This window comes from Garra rufa, chromosome 1 (assembly GCF_049309525.1).
Source record: "Garra rufa chromosome 1, GarRuf1.0, whole genome shotgun sequence".
NCBI lineage: Eukaryota > Metazoa > Chordata > Actinopteri > Cypriniformes > Cyprinidae > Garra > Garra rufa.
The window spans coordinates 38,420,523-38,443,027 of NC_133361.1; the positions used below are offsets into that span (position 1 = coordinate 38,420,523).

General features: G+C 34.3%; 2 protein-coding genes across 7 annotated transcripts in view; one reads left to right on the forward strand and one right to left on the reverse strand.

Annotated features, from left to right (window-relative positions):
- Positions 1 to 3,848, forward strand: part of sgsm3 (small G protein signaling modulator 3) — a 40,632-nt gene extending 36,784 nt beyond the window's left edge. For 2 of the 3 annotated variants that reach the window (XM_073839816.1, XM_073839843.1), the window contains exons 20-21: positions 843 to 903; positions 2,714 to 3,848. In XM_073839816.1, the coding sequence (XP_073695917.1) occupies positions 843 to 903; positions 2,714 to 2,797 (145 nt within the window). In that variant the 3' untranslated portion in view covers positions 2,798 to 3,848. Of the gene's footprint in view, positions 1 to 842; positions 904 to 1,021; positions 1,094 to 2,713 lie in introns of all 3 variants that reach the window. The other variant, XM_073839860.1, reaches the window with a different exon arrangement.
- A 2,794-nt stretch (positions 3,849 to 6,642) lies between these two features.
- On the reverse strand, positions 6,643 to 21,083 carry gtpbp1 (GTP binding protein 1). Of its 4 annotated transcripts, none has more exons than XM_073839890.1 (13): positions 20,596 to 21,083; positions 18,251 to 18,362; positions 17,989 to 18,169; positions 16,079 to 16,427; positions 14,825 to 14,948; positions 14,603 to 14,717; positions 13,215 to 13,359; positions 12,958 to 13,140; positions 11,067 to 11,202; positions 10,799 to 10,977; positions 10,552 to 10,662; positions 10,227 to 10,265; positions 6,643 to 7,815 (listed from the first exon to the last, which is right to left on the reverse strand). In XM_073839890.1, exons 1-13 carry the CDS (start codon positions 20,782 to 20,784, stop codon positions 7,717 to 7,719), a joined length of 1,962 nt encoding a protein of 653 aa, XP_073695991.1. In that variant the 5' UTR covers positions 20,785 to 21,083; the 3' UTR covers positions 6,643 to 7,716. The 4 variants fall into 4 exon arrangements, with proteins under 4 accessions (XP_073695991.1, XP_073695974.1, XP_073696000.1 ...); XM_073839873.1 differs by having other exon boundaries at positions 10,552 to 10,716; XM_073839899.1 differs by lacking the exon at positions 10,227 to 10,265.
- Between the last annotated feature and the right edge of the window lie 1,422 nt (positions 21,084 to 22,505).

Consider the following 22,505-nt stretch of genomic DNA (forward strand, 5'->3'; position numbering starts at 1 on the left):
AGAAATAAGTCTTTAATCAAAGCTATGTTTATATGATGAAAGATACAGTAAAATGTACATATATTACAATTTAAAATGAATGTTTATTTTTTTTATGCAGTCAAAGCAAAAATGATCAGATATAATTTTGATATTGTTTTTCAAGTGGGTGCAGGACACTATAGTTGATTTATGTAAGTGAGGATAGCAAAATTAAGTAAGCTGTGACCATATTATACCCACAAATTCTTCATACAATGGACTACAATTAAAATTGTTAAAAATTTGAGACCAAATTACACTGATTTGACCTGCCCATGTTTTATCATATACCTTTCTATCAGTTATCTAACATTTGTTCTGACACGGTTCAACTCTTGAGTTCCTGTCAGATTTTTTTACCATTTTCTAAACTATAGCAAATAAACTGCGATAATGTGAAAAATTTTGAAGGTGTCTGAGTACATTTTGGTTTGACTGTAATTCATTTGTGATTATCAAGATAAATCTCTTCTGACTTAGTTTAACTCTAAATTCTTGTCATATTTTATTTCCATTTTCTAAACTAACATCTCGCATTATCAGTTTATTCACTATAAAGGCGTCTGAATAAATTTTGGTTTGACTATGTATTTTCAATGTATGTTTTAAAATAGCGGAAACATTTTATCATATACCAACGTGTAAGTCAGTTCAAAATATTTGTCTAAACAATTCATTCTTAATAATTCATAATCTGTAATATAAATGAATTGTAATATAGTGTTTAAATCTTATCTGTGTGCTAAAAATGACTATAATAAATGATAGTCTGGTTTATTTTGATTGTATTACTGATGTGGGTTTGTATATGCTGCTTTCAGAGTTCTCTCAAAGTTTGCCTTCAGTCTCTCCCAAGACTGTGAGCTGCCAACCAAAAAAGAGGTGAGAGATTGACACTTTCTCCACTCACATTCACTCAGTGTCTCCCATGTCCTCCCACACACTCACAGACACACACTTGCAGGCTAACATGCGTCTGCGTGTTTGTCTGCCATTCCAGAAGTCTCCTGTTCTCAAATCAGAAGTGGTGGATGTCTTGGTCCAACATCACCTCTTTAGTTGGGACCTCTAGGTAAAGCTGGCTACTAGTTACTAGCCTGCTGCTTTATAGTTCGCTGCGGAAGCAGGGAATGGTGGTAGTAGTAGTGCTTGGTGTGTCCTGCTTTCCTGTTCACTGCTGTTTACATTGTGGCTTCACACAATGTGAACTAAACCTCTAAAAACCAGTTCAGCAGCTTTTGTGTGGAATGCTAATGAAACTCTAAAGCAAATACTACTCTTTACAATGTTTGGTTCAGACAGATGCTTTGATCCTAGTGTGCTTGTAAAAGGCCTGCTCACACCAAGTCCTATGCAACTAAATGGCAAGAATTGCTTCTTTTACCAATCTCTTAGCAAGGTTGCAGTTATTTGTTAAATTTATTATTATTATTGTCAATGCTGAAAACAGTTGTGTTGCTTAATATTATTTTTGGAAACAGTGAATGCATTTTAAAGGATTTTAATCATAGAAAGAACAGCATTAATTTCCAAATGTCTTTACTGTTACTTTTGATCAATATAATGCATCCTTGATGAACAAAAGTATTTGTTTCATTAAAAAATCTGATTCCAATGGTATTATAAAAAAAAATATTATAATATATTAATGAAAAGTCATTGGAAGATGCCACTCTCAATGTATTTTATTTATTTATAGGGCTTTACTAACAAGTATTTTGGTATTCAAGTAATCGATTGATTATTCTGACGATTAATCGAGTAATCCGATTTTGTTTTTGTTTTTGTAGTAATAAAAATAGACCCAAGAGAACAATAGCTTGTAAAATTACTTCAAAAACATATATAATAGCAATGAGGCAATAATAATTAAGTTCAAATAAAGTGTAAAAAGCAAGTAATCTCGTCATTTTATTGAACAAAACTGAATAAAACTTAAAATACATAATGTATTATAAACAATAGAGCTAATGTACATAACACATGACTGCAGAGAGTGCCAATGGCCTGACGATTGTTTTTCTGCTAATTTATGCTGTTTAAACCATGGGGGAAAAAAAAATGTATGGAAGAGAGAAGAACTTAGTAAGCAGGAAAGGGTGGAATATTTTGACAAACTAAAGTTAATAGCTTGTAAAGATATGTACAAGCAGTATTAATTAAGATATTAACCTAATATTTCACTTGCCTGACTGGAAAAAAGAACAAACACGAATGTTGTCAAGATTCTTGCTTTGGAAATCCGGGTTGAGTCTGGCCAAACCACAAACACATTTAGTTCCTCAGACAGTTTTTTGCACTCTTCTCCTTGATTAGTTATAACTTTTAGCAGTCTATTATATTTTTCCCAGTCTGATAAGTACACCCCAAAAAAAAAGGACAATTATTGACCATTTTCAGCGGCAATAATCAGCAAGATGTAGGAGTTTCGCTCTGTTCAATAGGACTGTTTACGTTCAATGCCACAAATATGGCTGATTTTTAACTCTGTTTAATTACAGTAGGATAGTCGTGAAAATCAGCAGGAATGCTAAGCACAGCTTTTACTTTTAATTAGTTGATCTATTCAAGGCAACGAGGCGTTGTTTAATCAGTGCAGTGCCGTTTTAAAGACATTACTCTTCACATCTAACATTAGATTCACTTTACCCTACTCTTTTTTTTTTTTTTTTTTTTTTTTTTTTCCCCCCAGGAGAAGGAGCAGAGGCCTCTAAAGGAAGGCGTTCAGGACATGTTGGTAAAGCATCACCTCTTCAGCTGGGACATTGATGGCTAAACCATCACACACTTCCTGTGAGCTGCACACATCGACCAAATCACTCTCCATCTGCAGAAATACAGGGATCACATATCAAATTCATGTTCATTCGTTGTACAGCTTTATGTCACATGGCTGAAATGGTGAGTGTTTGTGTGTCTTGGCACAGTAGTTTCACTTTTTCTGACTCTTGTAAGAGTCTGTCTGTACAAAGGAGGAGTCCTTTGCCAAGACTTGACACGGAATCGGACTACAGACTGCTTGCAAACACTTCCTCTCCTCCGAAGCTAAATAAATGTTGCACCATTTGGGGCACAACTGCAGTGGTCATGAATGAATGTAGGATTTGAACCCTTTAGTCCATTTACTCTTAAATAGTACTGACTGCCAGTGATCTCTTGATAGTGGGCAAGATATCAGCTCTTATGCTCCTGAAGAGCTAAATCAGTGTTTGAATGATTAGACACATTTTCAGAATCTGCCTGCAATTTGATCTCTTAAAAAATGTTTGGTGGTTGCCACTCCACATCTGTAACATCTAATTACATCCTCAGCAAACCGATGGCAGGTGATTGAGAAACTCATTGACTGTAGTCAGGTCTCTTTCTCTCATGTGTAGTTCAGAATGCAGCATTAAAACACTATTGAATCTGCCTCAGTATGAAGGACATCACTGATTCATTGCTTTTGGTGTGGCAATGAATTGGCTTTGTGTTACATATTTTGCTATTTCTTTAAACCGTGTAAAGTATAAAGAAGAGAAAAATGGTATTTAGCTTTTTCTGAGATGTAAAATAGATAAAGATCCAGTTCTGCATTGCAGTCTTTATGGAGTCATAATGGACGACATCCCTTGTGTCAGAGTGACACAGAAGAGCTTTGTTTGTCATTTCTGAAAGTAAGTAAAAGGAAAAAGGTCCATTTAATAGTTCTTGTAATTGGTAGACATGGTTGTTTTGAACCAAAAACTAGTCTGTAAAGGTTGAGCATGACCAAACTCACAGGGCTTTAGATCATATCCACGATCACTGATAATGTGTACGTAAATAAAAATCTATATCTGTATGAATTTGTGTGATTTTTGTCTTTTTTTACATGTGACATCTATAATAAAAACAGTCAGTAGAGACAGAGAATTTGCTCCCACCAAGTACCACTGAGGATTGTCTCTTGACTCAACCAGAGGTATATTTTTGTGAAAAATATGTATTTAAGTCACAATGAAACAAAAGTAGTCATTTTTAATTCCACAAAGGGCATTTGGCCTAATAAACGTTGAAGACCCTGGACTACGAGGTAACAATACATTGTATGGGTCAAAATTATATATTTTTCTTTTATGCCAAAAATCGTAAAAGGACGAGAGTTAAGCCTTCAGGATACAAGGATCTCCTTAGAGCGCTAATGGCACAAGTGTCAGAGCGAGAAGGTGGGAAGCTTGACGGGGACGTCTAGTTATATGCAGCCGCCTTGTGTGATATTGGACACAAATGAAATAACAGTTGGTTCATTCTTGACTTGTTTCCCTGGATGAAATGGTAATTTATTTTTTTTCTGGCATTTTTATAAAAAGCTAATGCTTTATAACAGCTCATACTGCTCAAGATCTGTTCTGTAAAAGTTCTTTGCATAGTAACAGTTCTATTTTAAACCATATCAATCCTTTGACTTTGAAATGGTTCTGTATGTTATAGTCTAGGTACCTTTTCTCGCTTTTTTTGTCAAAACTGTCAGAATCTTAAAAAAAATCTATAAACCACCATTTAAAAAAAAAAAAAAGGTAGATACCACATTCTAAAAATTGATATAATAATGGAGATTAAGTCAAGTAAAATCATGTTCCATTAAGATATTTAGTAAATTTCCTATCATAAATGTATAACAACTTAATTTTTCATTAGTAATATGCATTGCCAAGAACTTCATTTGGACAACTATTATCCTATCCTAACAAACCATAAATTGATGGAAAAGTGTATTTATTCAGCTTTCAGCTGATGTATAAATCTCAATTTTAGAAAACTGGCCCCTAATGACTGGTTTTGAACCATGACTTTTGCCTCAAAGTCCAAATTTGCTGCTTAGTTAGGTATTGGGTACGATTAGGAATGTAGAATATGGTCATGTAGATGCTTTATAAGTACTAATAAACAGCCAATATGTTGTCAATAAGCAACTAGTAAGAATGGGTCCCTATACTAAAGTGTTACCAGAATTCCTGTATTTATTATACAAAAAAAGGTCCAGAGAATTAACATTAAATTAATCGTTAAACACGTTTATTGTTTAAATACGGTGACCATAATTTCATTTTCAATACAAGCATTTCAGTCAAATGGAATGTATGCAATATTTCAAACTTTTAACCCACGGCACAAAATCAACCCGCCGCAGCAGTTTAAAATAAGTCCAATTCCGTGGAAAAATCCAAAGCATCCAAAGCAATTTAAATATTGACTCCGTGATGCGTGAGAATTGTATTCAATATTAGAATGTCTGCGGAAGAGGGATTAAGAAAACAGTCCCGCGCAAGGCTTTAATACAAAAACGCCCACAAGCAAAAGCCGAATCCCCGACATTTTGGGCGATTTAGGAATCCCAGCTTTTTTTTAAGTCCGAAAAGAGGATGTATGGTCAACCCTACCTTAAACACAAATCCAAATGTTCAAACTGAATTCAAAAAACCCTGACTCCTCTGGCATGTGTTTAGATTTTTACAAAAAAAAAAAAAAAAAAAAAACTGTGTCTAACCTTCCGGAACTTAAGCTTTTGCAGAAGAATTATTTATTTGAATATTATTAATTTGGTTTAGGCTATTGAGAATTTGGTTCAGAGAATGGGGTTTAGTGTTTTAACAAATGTGAAAAACTGTAAAAGCCTATTGCAATTATTGGGTGGACCTACCACAAACAATAAATAGACTTGAAAGCATTAAATATGAAAGCATTTATACCATCAATAAACACCTTGTGAACAGCACTCCCATGTCATCCAAGATGTCCATGTCTTTCTTTCTACAGTTGCAAAGAAATTAATTTTTTATGAGGAAAACATTCCAGGAATTTTCTCCATACAGTGGACTTAAATGGTGGCCGATGGGTTGGTCCAAATTGCAGTTTCAATGCAGCTTCAAAGGGCTCTTCACAATCCCAGCCAAGGAATAAGGGTCTTAACGAAACAATCATTTTCTAAACAAAAACATTTATATACTTTTTAACCACAATTGCTTGTTTCCCGCATTACGTAATCATTGGAAAGGTCACACGTGGTTAGCTATGGTCTCTGTACCTTGATTCAAAAAGGTAGGGTAGGTAAACTTCTCATTTTCTTGTTTTAATTTTTTTGTAAACACTAGGTTGGCACGTCCGCCTACACAATTAGTAACGTGTGAGGTTGAGCTAGTGCAAGACCAGCATTTGTGATTAAAAAATATATAAATTTGTATTATTTTTTTTTTTCTTAGAAAATGACAGTTTGTTTCGTTAGATAAGACCCTTATTCCTTGGCTGGGATCGTGCAGAGCCCTTTGAAGCTGCATTTAAACTACAAGTTGGACCTTCAACTCATCAGCCTCCACTGAAGTCCACTATATGGAGAAAAATCCTGAAATGTTTTCCTCAAAAAACTTAATTTCTTTTCGCCTGAAAAAAGAAAGACATGGACATCTTGGATGACAAGGGGGCGAGTCAATCATCAGGAAATTTAAATGCTGGAAATTAGTGGATCGGTGTCATCATACCAACAAAGCCTGACTGGACAAGTTTGGTTTCGTAAACTCAAAACTAATCCTGGTTAAGCAACCATCATAAGCCCTTGGACTAGATAGACAAACTCTGACTAGCAAAAAGAAAACCACACACGGCTGAAATTGTCAACATGAGTTTATTTGTATATTGGTTGTGGAAAATGAGTTTCACATGTAAACGCAGAGAATGGTCCAGGTATCATATTGCCTCAAGGGTGCAAAAGCTAAAGCTGAGTCAAACCAAATTAAAGAACTTACAGCAAGTGTTCTAGAGGCCTGTCGACCATAGCTGAAAAAAAAAAAAGAACTGGTTAAATAAAACATTTTTTTTTTCTTAAGAACAACTGGCACTGGTTTGTAAAGTTTCTCAATGAGAAACTATTATACATACATTTTATAAACTTGAGATCTACATTTCTGTTCTTCGTCCCTTACTCTGTGTATATTTCACTGGGTAGTCCGATATATCAGATTTAATGATTTCAGGATGTTTCAGAACCTGAACCAAGTCTGTCAGGCCTGATAACACACAAGTGATCTGCTCAGCTTGACCAAGGATTCAGGTAAATGTAAATAGACTGTAATATGAGGTAAATAGCAATGAGTGTGATTAGATTTTAAAGCATTTTTAATAGCCAATTTGCAATTCACACTAAACTAGCTGCCAGCAAACTTCGCAGTCACAACGTCTTCATCCCCCAGGTTTATAACACCTACCAAAATCGTCCGGAATCCATCCAGTTCTTATTGTCATGGTCCACAATAATAATGCTAATTCAAATTAAACGCAATTGTATGACGAGTCTTGTTAATATTCCCTTAAAAACAGCTACATTATGCAGAAATTGGTTTCCAATTGGTTTATCCTAAAAATGTTATAATGACAGTCAAAGAGCAAGTACATGCTGTCATGTTCAGCAAGAAGAAACGGACTTCAAGTTGATCCTTCTTAAGTTGACATGTACAGCCAAAACAGAACCACCATGCAGTATGTGTCCTATAGTCTCAATATCTACGGTATATACAGTCTACGAACACACGCACGTATTATAATAAATTAAAATTCACAAAACAATGTGCATGTTGGTTCTGTGAACTCTTAAGCCTCGTTTTCAAAGTGGTCTGGTCCATGTGGGCAGGTAAAGGCGTGAGTAAAACATGGAGGGTGAACGGGACTCTTGAAAGGGGGCGTTTAGCAGCCCCCGACTGCACCGGCGAGGGTCACTGTGGTGTTGCTTTGAGGTTTGCCTTTGTGCCGCTGACCTCCTCGTCTTCTGCCTCCAGACTTTGGCTTCAAGGAGAAAGAAGAAAGGAAGTTAGAAGATGACTGTTGACTTTGAACCTTTATACTTGATCCTGATATGGCAACATTTACCACTTAAAATACACAGTATAATACTATAAAATATACAACAGTAATAATAAGCAGCAACACAGAATAATTACACAGTAAGTATATTGAGTTTACAGGGTTAATATAGTTAACGAAACCTAAAACTAAGATGAAATGAAATATTAAAAACCTTTAACTTATTTTATTTCTGCTAGCTGGCAAGGCAACATTACTTTTTTTTCCCCCCCATTTCAGTTGAAGACGATGTACTAAAACTAAAATAAATATTATAAAAAGCTATGTGACCACAAAACCAGTCTTAAGTAGCACGGGTATATTTGTAGCAAAAAAATACATTGTATGGGTCAAAATTATAGATTTTTCTTTTATGCCAAACATCATAAGAATATTAAGTAAAGATCATGTTCCACGAAGATATTTTGCAAATTTCCTACCATAAATGTATCAAACTTAATTTTTGATTAGTAAAATGCATTGCCAAGAACTTCATTTGGACAACTTTAAAGGCGATTTTCTCAATATTTAGATTTTTTGCACCCTCAGTTGCATCTCGGCCAAATATGAAACCTATCCTAACAAACCATACATCAATGAAAAGCTCATTTATTCAAATGATGTATAAAACTAAATTTAAAAAAAGACCCTTATAACTTATGTAGTCCAGGATCACAAATAGACATTTAAAATATACAAAAAAAAAAAAAAAAAAAAGACAAACACACACACACACACACGCACACACACACATATATAAAATTATTAAAACTTTAGCTAAAATGCTAAAATTTTAATACAAACAAAATATCAATATATAAATACAATTTAAAAGGTGAATTATGAATATTAATAATCACTACAATAGTATTTCAATACTAAAACAGTATTAAATATTTGATTTGCAAATGTAACCGCACACATTTCAATGAAAGCCTGTTTCCGACAATGAATAAAAAAAAAATAAAGATAATGGCGACTTTTTATCTCTCAATTCTAACATTTTTCCCACAATTGCGAGTTTGCATGGATCAATTAATATATATTTTACATATTTTTTTCTTTCAAATTGTTAATACGATTTCAACTATTTAAAAATATATATTTAAATAGGGTTTATCATTATTATTATTTAATCTAATAAAAAACAATTCCAAGTATCTATACAATAAAAAAAATTATTATATAATGTAAGAGACTTCTGCTCATCAAGGCCCCGTTTGTTTGATTAAAAATACAGAAAAAAAAAAATCTGTAATATTGTGAAATGTTTATGCAATTTAAAATAGTGGTTTTCTATTTTAATATACTTTAAAATACAATTTATTCCTGTGATTCAAAGCTGAATTTTCAGCATCATTACTCCAGTGTCAAATGGTGTCAAACGATCCTTCAGAAATCATTCTAGTATGCTGATTTATCACTTTTATTATCAATGTTGGAAACAGTTGTGCTGCTTAATATTTTTCTGGAACCTGTGATACAGAAATTAATACTTTTATTCAGCAAGCATGTGTTAAATTGAAAAAAGTGATAGTAAAGACTTATATTGTTAGAAAAGATTTCTATTTTGAATAAATGCTTTTTATTCACCAAATAATCATGAAAAAAAGTATCACAGGTTCCAAAAAATATTAAGCAATGCAATAACTGTTTCCAAAAATGATAAAAGTACTAAATGAGTCTATTAGAATGATTTCAGAAGGATCGTGTGACTCTGAAGACTAGTAATGGCTGATGAAAATAAAGCTTTGCATCACAGAAATAAATTATATTTTAAAACATATTAAAATAAAACAAACTGTTATTTTAAATTGCAATAGTGTTTTTTAAATTCATTACTTTGTTCTGTATTTTAGATTAAATATATTAAAATATATAATTCTAAACAAAAAAATTTAATTTAAATATTACAAACACAGAGAGATAGAGAGAGAAAAACAATTTTTAAAATACACCACAAAAAATAACAGACAAATAAGCCACAAACAAAACACTATTTCAACAAAATAGTTTTAAAAATATTCATCTATCTGCCATTGTCAAAGAGTTCACTGTAACAATTCCTAAGAAAATTAGAAGCATCACCCAAAATACTAGTTTTGGGCTAAAATCCACAGTAATAAGAACACAAGAGTGTTCATTATCTTGCGTACTGAGACAACTCCAAACTAGCAAGTATTAAACACGACACCTACTCGGTCACAAGCCTCACTCATTTCCATGCCACAGTATAATTTGGGTAAAAGATGCATCATGCACTGTGTGTTGAGACTATAAACGGCACAGTTCCTGTGAGGGGGTAATTAGCAGTCTTGGGAATGAGTGAGTCACTTGCTGTCCCTTTGTTTTACCTTGTTCTCTTTGTTTTGAGGGTCTTCCTCCATTTCTGTCTGAAGCAGTAAGAAGTGTGAAACAAAAAGGTAAACGAAAGCAAAAACGGAGCAATTTATGGGAAAAAAGGAGGGATGAAATAAAAGCACAGGTGAAGAAAAGCAACAGAGGAGCGTGATATTGAATGAAGAAAAGTAATATTTGAGGTGACAATCGAAAGGAAAATAAAAAGAGGAAAAAAGTGATAGAAAGCTATCAGACAGATCAGACAAAATACAGCAGGAACACAAATTGCCAACACATCTAAATCTTATAATTAACATTCCTCCCCTCGTGTGTTATTACCTGTTGTGGTACACTTTGCTGAGTGGCTGGCAATCCTGTGCTAGCGTTCTCCTCGTTGGTTGGAGCTACTCCATCCTCTCTTCTAGCCGGGGCTTTCTTTGTGGACTGCATCTTGATTTGAGGAGGTTTAGAGTTTGATGGCTGATTATTTGTTGACAGAAGCAACTACAAGCCAAAAGAACAAAAGTGATTCAGGGCGTTCGGTTGTGACCTACGACCTCAAAGTCTTGTGCCCTAAGAAGCTAACCTTTGTGATGGTGCCCACAGCTTTAGTTCTTCCCTCTCTGAACACGAGCCTCTGGTCTACGTGCAGGTATTCTGGGGTTTTGATGAAGCGGAAGTGTACGGTAGCTTTGTCTCCTGTGCGTAAGCAGTCACTGGTCATAGAGAGGATAGTAGCTGTTTGCCTGATGCTACCGCAGTGCACTGAGTGACGAAAGAGACAATGAGTGAAACGGTAAGAGACAAATCTCACATATTTGCATTTTAAGAGTGTGCAAGTGCATGCATCTCACCCATTGCTTGATATCTAGGCGAGATGGTCGTCGGGTGATGTAAAACTAGTATCTCTGCCTCAAACTCCCAGTACGCCTGCGGGTTTAATCGTGGTGACACCATGACCATGCCCTTCCTTATCGATGAGCGCTTGATCTGAAGGAGAGAGAAATGAGGAGAAATTTTGTAATGAACAGCAAGACATATGTGACCCTAGACCACAAAACCAGTCATAAGGTTAAATTTTACAAAACTGAGATATATACAATATATATAAAAGATATATATAATATATATATAGATATATATAAAAGCTCAATAAATAAGCTTTCTATTGATGTATGGTTTGTTAGGATAGGACAATATTTGGCTGAGATACATCTATTTGAAAATCTGGAATATAAGGATGCAAAAAAATCAAAATACTGAGAAAATCACCTTTAAAGTTGTCCAAATTAAGTTCTTAACAATGCATATTACTAATAAAAAATTACATTTTGATAAGTTTACAGTAGGAATTTTACAAAAAATCTTAATGTAACATGATCTTTACTTAATTTCCTAATGATTTTTGACATAAAAGAAAAATCAATAATTTTGAACCATACAATGTATTTTTGGCTATTGCTACAAATATACCCCAGCGACTTAAGACTGGTTTTGTGGTCCAGGGTCACATATGAGATCCAATCCTTGAACAAATGACTCAGAACCAGTTGCTTAAGGGTTAGTTCACCCAAAAATTCAGTCATTAATTACTCACCCTCATTTTGTTACAAACCCGTAACACAACAACATGTTTCATAAAAAAAATCTTAATTTGTGTTCCGAAGATGAACAAACTGAGGGTGAGTAATTAATGACAAAATTACATTTAAGTGAACTATCCCAATAATACATATTCTCAACATGTAGTAGTGAGGTCCAACTGTAATTTTTAAACATCATTTAACATTTTTTTATCCAAACAGGCAGAAATGTTTTTTTTTTTTCAATATTTATATTTCACAAATATAATCAGGATTACTAAAAAGCTTATGTCAACTAGGAACCATCTTTGAGCAATTCTCTAATTTTCCGAGTAAAATAATTTGGCTCCTAAATATTTCATTCCATTTACAAGAATCAGAAATTGGGAGGGCAGTTCATAATCACCTTATTATTATTATAAAAAACATATGTTGTATTTATTGTCAAATTCTTAAATGTACCCAGTTTAATCAATATTTTAAACTGTTATCAAAAACAATAGACTGTTTTAAACTGTATCTAAATTATACATGTAAAAAAACAGAAGCCCATGAGGTTGCAATACTATTACAAAAATCTTTGTAGATTATTGTCCTTTATATATTGTAAGACTGATTATTAATATCGATTTAGAAAACAATATAAAATGCTTTTGTTTAGTTTTGGGCACGTCACATTCTGACTTCACAGATAAACATGTCTAAGTACAAGTACAAGTTATGCAAAAACTCCTGTTATAATCACTGAAGCTACAAAATTAATCTTTTTATTTAAATCAAATCTGCACTGCGTTTTTTTTATTCGCGAATCAACAGCTCCAGTGTTTCAGCACTGACTAATCTAGGTGCCTTTGATTGGCTAATGCATACCTAAGTTCAACAGAAATGCGTTTGATTGGATACAAGGCTCAACACCGGACAAAAGAGTCCATAAAAGCTGATGCAGTGTGAGTGAATCTAAATGTAATTAGGCAAAATTACATTTTTCATTCATTTTCACATATGATTTTAATCGCGACAGCCGTAATACATTGTTTAATTGTGCAGGGGCATTTTTTGCCTCTTTGTCTTGAATTCATAGGGCATTTTTGTTTATTTTGGTGCTATTTTTGCCACAAGTGCTTGTTAATTTCCAACCCTGTTTGAAACCCACACCACGTACCTTTTTCAGAGCAAAAGAGGCCGTCTGTCCACCACGGACCTCCTTCACAGGCATCCTCTTGCGGTGAATGGATTTGACAGTAATGGGGAGGAAAGCGCCCAAGGGGTCTGGTCCAAGCAGCAAAGTGTCATTGAGTCGAATCAGCCCTCGTAGCGTGGTCCCAGACACTACTGTTCCTACACCCTAGCCACAAAAATTGGACGGTTGAGAGAGGGGACACATTTAAATATAAAAATAAATACAGACAGCATGCTTACCGGAACTGAATAGGTGTCGTCTATCTGGAACTCAGCAGGCTCGTGGTCTTTGAATGAGCTTCGAGAGGAGAGCAGGTTCAGGAACATCTTCAGCAGGTCCATGTTTTCTCCTGTGACGTTGGAAATCTGGAAGATGGGACATATTCTACAAAAACAAACATAGACAAACCACTTTTTTTTTTTTAGACACCTTCAACATTTCTTACATTATCACAGTTTATTCACAATAGATTAGAAAATAGTAATAAAATCTGACAAGAACTCAAGAGTTAAACTGTGTCAGAACCAATTTAGCTTGATAATGTCAGATAACTTTGTGTGTATGTCAGTGTTGTTTTTGACAACCATCTTAGATTTAGTCTTAGTCTTATGGACTAAAATGGTTATTAGTTTTAGTCAAATTTTAGTCACTTCTATATGTGATAGTTTTAGTCCAATTTTAGTCGACGAAAAGTCAAAAAGGTTTTAGTCTAGTTTTAGTCAAAAAAAGGGGAAAAAGTAGTCTTTCAACAAATTAATGTAGGTCAGTATGTATTTTGCTGTTGGGTAGTGTCAGTTAAGTTCTGAAAATAGCAGATCTATATTTCAACACAATGTGAGCTTCCGGATCGACTATTTTCACCAATAATTACAATAATGAAGGAATGTTTTAGAACATAAAAGACAAACAAGGATGAAATTTTAAAACGGCTTGCCATACTAGTATGTCAAAGAGTATTTAATGCTAACACGGCTTGCCATAGCGGCAGATATTTTCCGGTTTTAATTGGCATGCACAATAAGCAGAAATGTCATGCATTTTAAACGTCTGACGGACCACCCACTAACATTTTCGTCTATTCTCGTCTCGTCAACGAAAACGTCATGTTTTAGTCATCAATGAGCCATTTTTATCTCGTCAACGTCTCGTTATCGTCATGAAAAAAAGTGGCGTCAACGAAATGATTTCGTCATCGTCATCGTTGACGAAAACAACACTGGTGTATGTAATGGATTACAATCAACCACAAATTTAGACAACGGTTAGTATGACAATATTTACACAACTATCAATACTTTGTTGACCAATTACCAAGCAATCATTAATTTTGTTCAGTCTGTGGTGTAAAAAGCAATTTACATTAGCAATTAAAGAGAAACCCTTAAGCAAAACATGGTCAGGTCAAAGTGTCTGAATAAATTTTGGTCCCAAATTTCTATCAATTTTACTGGTAGTGTAGTGTATGAAGAATTTTTGGGTTTACTGTATTTTGCTATTTTTTTTATAAAAAAATAAAATTATATCTGGTGTCTGAATCCTTTTTGGTTTGACTGTATATGCGAGTCTGAAGATAATAATGTTAAAAGTCAGCAATAAGCAAAAGCGTGTGTGCATGTGAGGGCATCACCTCTCAGAACTGAAGTTGGATGCTGTGACGATGACATCATCTTTGTTCTGGACTAGGACTGGGATCTTTCTGCATCCTGGAGACTTTAATATCTTCTGCAGGAGTTTCAAGGTTTCTAAAAAGAAAGTGTTACATTAGTGTTTATTAGTATGGCAGCATCTACAACTTTCCGTAATTTAGCGTCAATTAAGCAACGGCATTGTTTGTGGACTCATGGTTCACCTTGAAGAATATTAGCTGGACACATGTCAATTTTAGTAACCACCACAAAGACAGGAACATTGAGAGCTAATGCCAAACCCAGGTGCTCTTTGGTCATGCCAACAATTCCTGCATTACTTCCAATCTGTTCAAGAGAGAGAAATAGAGTAAATTTAAATATGTCAGCAAACATGGCAGAACTTTTAAGGTCTTATAAATATACTTCCAACATGAAGTTTGGTCCAAAATGATGCCACATTTTAGCTCAAATTAAGGATGGCCAACACATCTGAATGAAATGTCTTTACTAGCTTTCTAGGTCTCGAACACTGTTGCTGTCTATGCAGGGTCAGAAAGCTCTCGGATTTCATCAAAAATGTGACCCTGGACCACAAAATCAGTCTTAAGTCGCTGGGGTATATTTGTAGCAATAGCCAAAAATACATTGCATGGGTCAAAATTATAGATTTTTTTTTTATGCCAAAAATCATTAGGAAATTAAGTAAACATCATGTTCCATGAAGATTTTTTGTAAAATTCCTACTGTAAATACATCAAAATGTAATTTTTGATTAGTAATATGCATTGTTAAGAACCTAATTTGGACAACTTTAAAGGTGATTTTCTCAGGATTTTGATTTTTTTGCACCCTCAGATTCTAGATATTCAAATAGATGTATCTCGGCCAAATATTGTCCTATCCTAACAAACCATACATCAATAGAAAGCTTATTTACTGAGCTTTCATCTCAGTTTTGGAAAATTTAACCTTATGACTGGTTTTGTGGTCCAGGGTCACAAATATCTTAATTTGTGTTCTGAAGACGAACAAAGGTCTTTTGGGTTTGGAACGAGATGAGGAAGAGTAATTAATGACAGAAATGTCTTTTTGTTATCGATTTTCATTTATGTATTCCCAACATGAAGTTTCATCCAAAATTACGCCACATTTAAGCCTAAATTCAGGATGGCCAACACAGCTGAAGGAAATGTCTATTACAAACGTATTTTAATCAGAACTAAAACGTTTTTTGTTTTTAAAGTTAACAAAATAATAATTAAAATTTCCCATTTTAACCAGTATTTGCTGTGCTTGTTAGAGTGTTGAGTTCTTAGCTTAACAACATGCTAATGACAGACTATTAAAAATCAATTGTGAGCAACAGTGAGTCTAGTCATCATCAGTCCAGTCACTCCTCTGGCTCACTCATACTATTTATGCGATTCAAATGAATAACTGTTTTGCTGCTTTTGAAGACATGAAAGCCTCCTTACCATCAGCATGCAGAAATCAGGCAAATGGCCGGTCATTCCAAACACAGTTGTCTTCAGGTACTTCTCATGGCCAGCAAGGTCAATAAAGGTAATGACTTTAGAAGACTTCTCGCAGATCTTGGTCCAATCCAGGCTGCCTCCATGACTGTCGGGTTTGTTGACTACCTGGCCCTCTTGATCAAATCCCAGGATGTCATTGCCCACGCTGCTGGTGCGGCCACTCTCCATTTCGTGCTTGTGCCTGAAGAGCTTCTGTCGTGCAAATCCACGTCCATTATCCAACTCTCCATGAGTCAGCACACCCAGCAGAGTGCTCTTACCGGCGTCCACATTCCCCACTACAGCCACCCTGAGGAAAACACCATCATGACTTTGAGTTAGTAATGCAAAATGGCTACAGTCAATAAGGTAAAAGCTTCTTGGAACTTCGAAGATTTGTTAAAGATGGCCCTTTAACATAATAGATCATGGATCATATGAATCATTGATATGTTTCACTACCGTTCAAAGGTTCGGGGTAGGTACATTTTATAGAATCTCTCAAAACTATAATACTGTGAAATATTATTCACAACTTAAAGTAACCATTCCCTTTTCAAATATTTTGAATCTTAAAATGTAATTATTCCTGTCAAGGCAAACAGCCATTATTCCTGTCTTCACTGTCGCACAATTTTCAAAAAAATAAAAAATATCATTCTAATATGCTGATTTGCTGCTCAAAAAGCACTTTTTATTATTATCAATGTTTAAACCAGTTTTGCTGTTTAATATTGCGAAAACCATGATAAAAATCCTTGACAAATAGAACCTTCAAAAGAACTACAATACTAGTTAAAAGTTTTTGAAAAGATTTTTTTAAAAGAGTTTTTTTAAAGAAGTCTCTTCTGCTCACCAAGCCTGCATTTATTTGATTCAAAGTGCAGCAAAACAGTACATTTAAAAAAAATATTTTTACTATTTACAATAGCTGCTTTCTATTTGAATATATTTCAAAATGTAATTTATTCCTGTGATCAAAACTAAATGTTCAGCATCATTACTCTAGTCTTCGATGCCACACGATCTTTCGGAAATCATTCTAATATGCTGATTTGCCATTCAAGAAACTTTTTTTATTATTATTAATATTTAAAACAGTCGACTACATTTTTTCAGGATTCTTTGATGAATAGAAAGATCCAAAGATCAGCATTGATCAAAAGTGATAAGACATTTATAATGTTACAAAAGATTTCTATTTCAGAAAAATGCTGTTTATCTGAACTTTCCATACATCAAAGAAATCTGAAAAAAAAAAAAAAATCTACTCATCTGTTTTCAACATAATAATAAATGTTTTTGAGCAGCAAATTAAAATATTAAAATTATTTCTGAGTGATCGTGTGAAGCTAAAAATTCAGCTTTGAAATCACAAGAATAAACTACACTTAAAAATATTTTAAAATAGAAAGCAGTTATTTTATATAGTGAAAATAATTCTAAATTGTAGAGTTTTTGCTGTACTTTAGATCAAATAAATGCAGCAGAAGAGACTTCTTAAAAAAAAACAAAAAAAAAAAAAACCTTTTGACTGGTAGTGTACATTTATTTTAATTGGAAATCTTTAGCAACATTATAAATGTCTTTGTTTTCACATTCTATCAATTTAATGTCTCTTTTTCTTATAAATACAAGGTCGTGTACATTCTTGTTCTTTTGGATTAACTTTTCTTGCTCTTTTGCATTTTCAACATCCGTTGTATAGAAAATAGCAGCCTGGACATTCTCTAAAACATCTCACCTTATGTTTCACAAAAAAAAAGTATATGATGTTTGAGAAAACATGAATACATGAGACCTAGCGTTATTTTTGGTGGAACTGATCTGTAACTTTAATTGCACAACAAGCTCATTTTGTCATCACTCACCTAACCTCCAGAAAGTCAGCTTCTCCTACCCGACGACGAATAAGGTAATCTCTGACTTGGCCGCCAGCTTCTGTACGCTCTCTCAACAGGATGAGGTCAGCCTCGATCTGCTCACACATGGACCTTACTGTGGCCACAGATGCCTGCATATCACTCTCATTCAAACCATAGTCTCCTCCATCTGAAAAAGTGAGAGAAACAAGTTGGTGGGTACACATAAAAACCTATAAAGAGTCTCATTGCTCTCATCTTAGTTTCTCACCTGAACCCACTCCTAAGACATAGATGGTCTCTCCGCAGCCCTCATCCATCCTCTCACGCAGCTGCCGTAGTAATAAGTCATACTGTTCGCCATTGGGACTGACCAGGGCCAGCTATCATACATAACAGAAAACAATTTTATCAACCACAGAATGACTGTGGGACAACTTTCTTCTGTTTGTTTTGCGAGCGTCATAAATGCAGTATAAAGGCTCGGTCTGACTCAACACCAGTGTAAAAACAAAAAAAGAACATCAGTCATCAATGGACCTGGACAACAGAGTTGCCTGACTTTAGTGCATGTTACATCAGTTGTTATGAGGAGTTATGTTACACAAGGCTTAGTGACGAAGCTTCATGCAAAATACGCTTTAGCAAAAACAGTACTCAGCTTCAGCCATACAAAAACAGATCCTCCCCTCAGTCTGAAACTGTTGGAAGATAAGGTGGCAGCTGCCACAGCAAAAAAGTTGAACAGTCATCTGCCCAGGTTCCCACATCCATCAAGGTGTAGAGCTAAACTGGTTTATGAATAGATGACGTGTCAAGCCGGGTTGTGCGGTGACATGCTATACATCTTATAAAACTATTTAAGACAGCATTTTTCAAATTCTTGTTTAAATGTAATGGATGTACTTACAATACCTCACAATAATTGAAAGACTGGATGGAATATTTGTACTTCTGTACTATTAGGCATTAGGTACTATAGTACTTACTTCTTAGCTATTAGTAACTAGGGTTGCAAAGGGGTGGAAATTTTCTGAAAGATTCCAAAATTTCTTGAATGCTACTGAAATTTTTCACATTTTTGCAACCCTATTAGTAACCGTGCCAAATAATTATTAATACACACAAACATATATACAAATATATTGTAAGGTAACATTTTTCATCTCACTAATCATCTGTCATGTACCATAGTTAGTCAGAAGTGTTCAGACTGAGACTCAATTAAAGTTCAATTAAAAATATTACAAAAAAAGATTAAAAACTGAATGCACACTAGTGTCTAAAACAATGTAAACCTATACTTTTAACCATTTTAATAGTTGCTAGTAACTAAGAAATAAAGACCAGAACTAACAAATACAGCAGTCAACATTTGAAGTGGATCAAAAAAGTTCAAAGTTGTCCTAAGACAAGAACGGATATTGTTTTGGTTTTAGGACAACTTTGATGAAAGGTTTTGATCCAGTTCAAATGTTGACTACAGTAGTTGTAAAACTGGAATAGGTGTCAATAACAAAAACAAAAAAAATCATAGTATTTGGGAAAAAATGGACATGTGACATACATAACGATAATGCTGGTTACTACCGCATTACTTACTAGTATTTAAAAAAGAAATATAAATATATAATACATATAATATAATATAAATAGATACAAGCTTATTTTTATGCTCACAGTGTTTATATTCAGAGGTAACAACAACACAATACTACTAAACGTTTTATTTTATTTATTTATTATTTTATATATATTTTTGGTCTAAAAACATTTTAAAAAGGTTAAACATCATTTTATTTACATTTCTAGTAATTATGTTGCCTGTCTTCATTTGTACTAATCTTTAAAGTGTATTTATTATTGTTTTCTTCAGTTTTAGCTTTAGATATTTTAGTAATATATATATATATATATATATGTGTGTGTGTGTGTGTGTGTGTGTGTGTGTGTGTGTGTGTGTGTGTGTGTAAATATTATAGACACATATAATTGTATTTCAGGGAACATATTTTATTTTAAGGAAGAAAAATGTTATTTATTGTTTTAGTTTACATGGTGTTAAAACTTTAGGAGCATAAACAAAAAAAGTTACAAATTCATAAATTGGACTTCCTGGTTCTCTGATCTGTTTATCTCCTCGGTGTCTCCCTCCTTCTAAAGGGAAATCCCTCTGTTGCTCGGATATTTCATCAGGTATTGTGTTGTGAGGTTGTCATATCTTCACTAACTGACAATATTCGTATTTCATTCATTTGAAATAATGCAGCTTTGCAGTCTATAATCAGCTTTCTTTACAGTTAAACCCCCACACAGATGAATAAATCAGAAAGAAATATTTTAATACTGCACTACGACAGGTGCATACGATACAGACGATAAGAAATTACTTAAAATATCGCTGAACATAGCCGAGTTAGCTTAGGTTAGGTTTACAGTTGCAAACACTCAGTGGTCATCTCGTAATACAGTGAAAATCTCAAACAGTAATAAAAATGGGGTAATATGAATAAAACTGTCAGTTCAAAATCCCAATGTATGGTCATTTAACTACCAATATCAATTTTGTAAACGTATTAATACATTACAACACGGCTGACCCTGTTTGCGGCCTACCTTGCTGGAGAAGTCAATGCCGAGATCCAGGGCCTCGCCGTTGAACATCTCCCCGTCGTCGAAGCACTCTGCCCCGTCCTCATCGCCGAATCCTCGGGCTGGAGCAAACATGCTAGCGGGGACTACAGACTCTGGTAACCCTATGGCTCCGGGATTAAAACCCGGATCCGTCGTCGTTGCTGATGCCATCTCTAGGGCAGCAGTTTTTTTTTTTAAATCAAGCTAAAACAACTTTAAAACGATGCGGATTTTGGGGGAACAATTGTAAGCTGATACAGCACAAACACATTCAGACTGTAACGCCACTCACCACTAGGCTAAAACCCAAACCTGCTGTGTCGAGATAAACACGTATCTCTACATATTACCGGGCTCACTACAACATGCTAAGATGATAATAGAGTAACTTACATTAAAATCTGACAGTCTGTCACTGTGCACGTTTTAGGAGTTATTTAAAAAATGTTAGGAAAATGAGTCATGTGTGTTTTTCTTCTCCTCATGAATTATTGATCAGCGGTCCTGGCCAATCAGTTTCTCCAGAACCCTAATCACGTGTGTTATTATCCAATGAAAGTTCATGGGCGGTGCATATCTTTGCTAATAAAATATAATTACATTGTAAATGATGCAACGTGTAGTTGCAAAGAAGTAAAGTTGGTTTCGGTTCACTTAAGTTGACAGAACAAACTAAATAATAATAATGGTGTACAATATATATATATATCTGTTGTTCTACTCGCTCCGAGTCTTATATATATTTGATATTTGGTTGAACTTCACGCAATTGTGTAGTAACTCTAAAACCACGTGATACAACTAAACGCGTGACGAGAATATTATACATAAGGAGTCATCAGATTATTTTGCGTGTGTAATCTAATTGTATTAAATTACTAAATGCATCAGCAAGAATCTGAGTGATGTCAAGTCAGGCTAACAAGCCAGGTAACTAATGTTACTTCACCCCTTTCAGATGGTATTTAATTCTCATTTTTTCATCTAATATAATTAATGTAAGTATGACATGAGTAAATGTAAGTATTCTACTGTATAATGTTTATTGTATACGTATTGTATTTGTGATGAAATACTGTCAGGGTCATTGAAATCACTTTAGATAAAGCTGGCAGCATTTACATAATATCAATTTTCTGGACCTATAAAGGCAGTGTGTTAAAACATTTGATCTTGGCTGCATTGTAAGTCAATAGAACAAAAGCAAAAAGCCTGAATTAAAGTCAAGAAGTATAGCAACTGGACTGTAATCGAGAGGGTTGAACCCTTTTAACCTAAAATGTTTACTTGAAATACCCCCTAAGGTTTAAAGTTAATATTTCAGAAATGTAAGATCATATTCATGTTCACACTTCTTATATCAATTCACGGAAACATGACATACAGGTAAACATGTAAGCCTAGTAAGTTTTTTTTTTTTAATAAACTTTTTATTTATTGTATAAAAAGGCAAAACTCGGGCAGTTATTCTCTTAGTGCCAAAAGCAAAGTTTTTAGCAACAGTTAGTGAAGATATGACAACCTCACAACATGATACCTGATGCAATATCACCGCAACTGAGGGATTTCCCTTTAGAAGGAGGGAGATACAGAGGAGATAAATAGACCAGAGAATGAGGAAGTCCAGCAAAATTTACAGGCTGGTGAGGTGTTAGTGATCCTCCAAAAAACAAAAAGCAAGCAACCTAACCAGAACAATGGATAGAACAACATCATGTCTGACACAAAGAACAAAAAGTGCTCTGTCAGCATAGTTGTTAGCCATTAGAGTGTGACTTTTTAATGAAGCTCTGAACTTATCAATTTTTCCTTATCCAAGCAAGATATGTTAATATGGACAAACCCAGCAATTAAGTTGTTCTGATCCAGCGGTTGAGTTAAATGTGTAACCC

What these genes read in the sequence shown, in the direction of transcription:
- gtpbp1 (XM_073839873.1), bottom strand. Translation starts at nt 20,784, where the DNA reads ATGGCATCAGCAACGACGACGGATCCGGGTTTTAATCCCGGAGCCATA. An exon ending in GCTGACTTTCTGGAGGTTAG is followed by an intron (nt 16,428 to 17,988) that starts GTGAGTGATGAC and finishes TGTTTTCCTCAG; the next exon opens with GGTGGCTGTAGTGGGGAATG. An exon ending in ACGACACCTATTCAGTTCCG is followed by an intron (nt 13,141 to 13,214) that starts GTAAGCATGCTG and finishes TTTTGTGGCTAG; the next exon opens with GGTGTAGGAACAGTAGTGTC.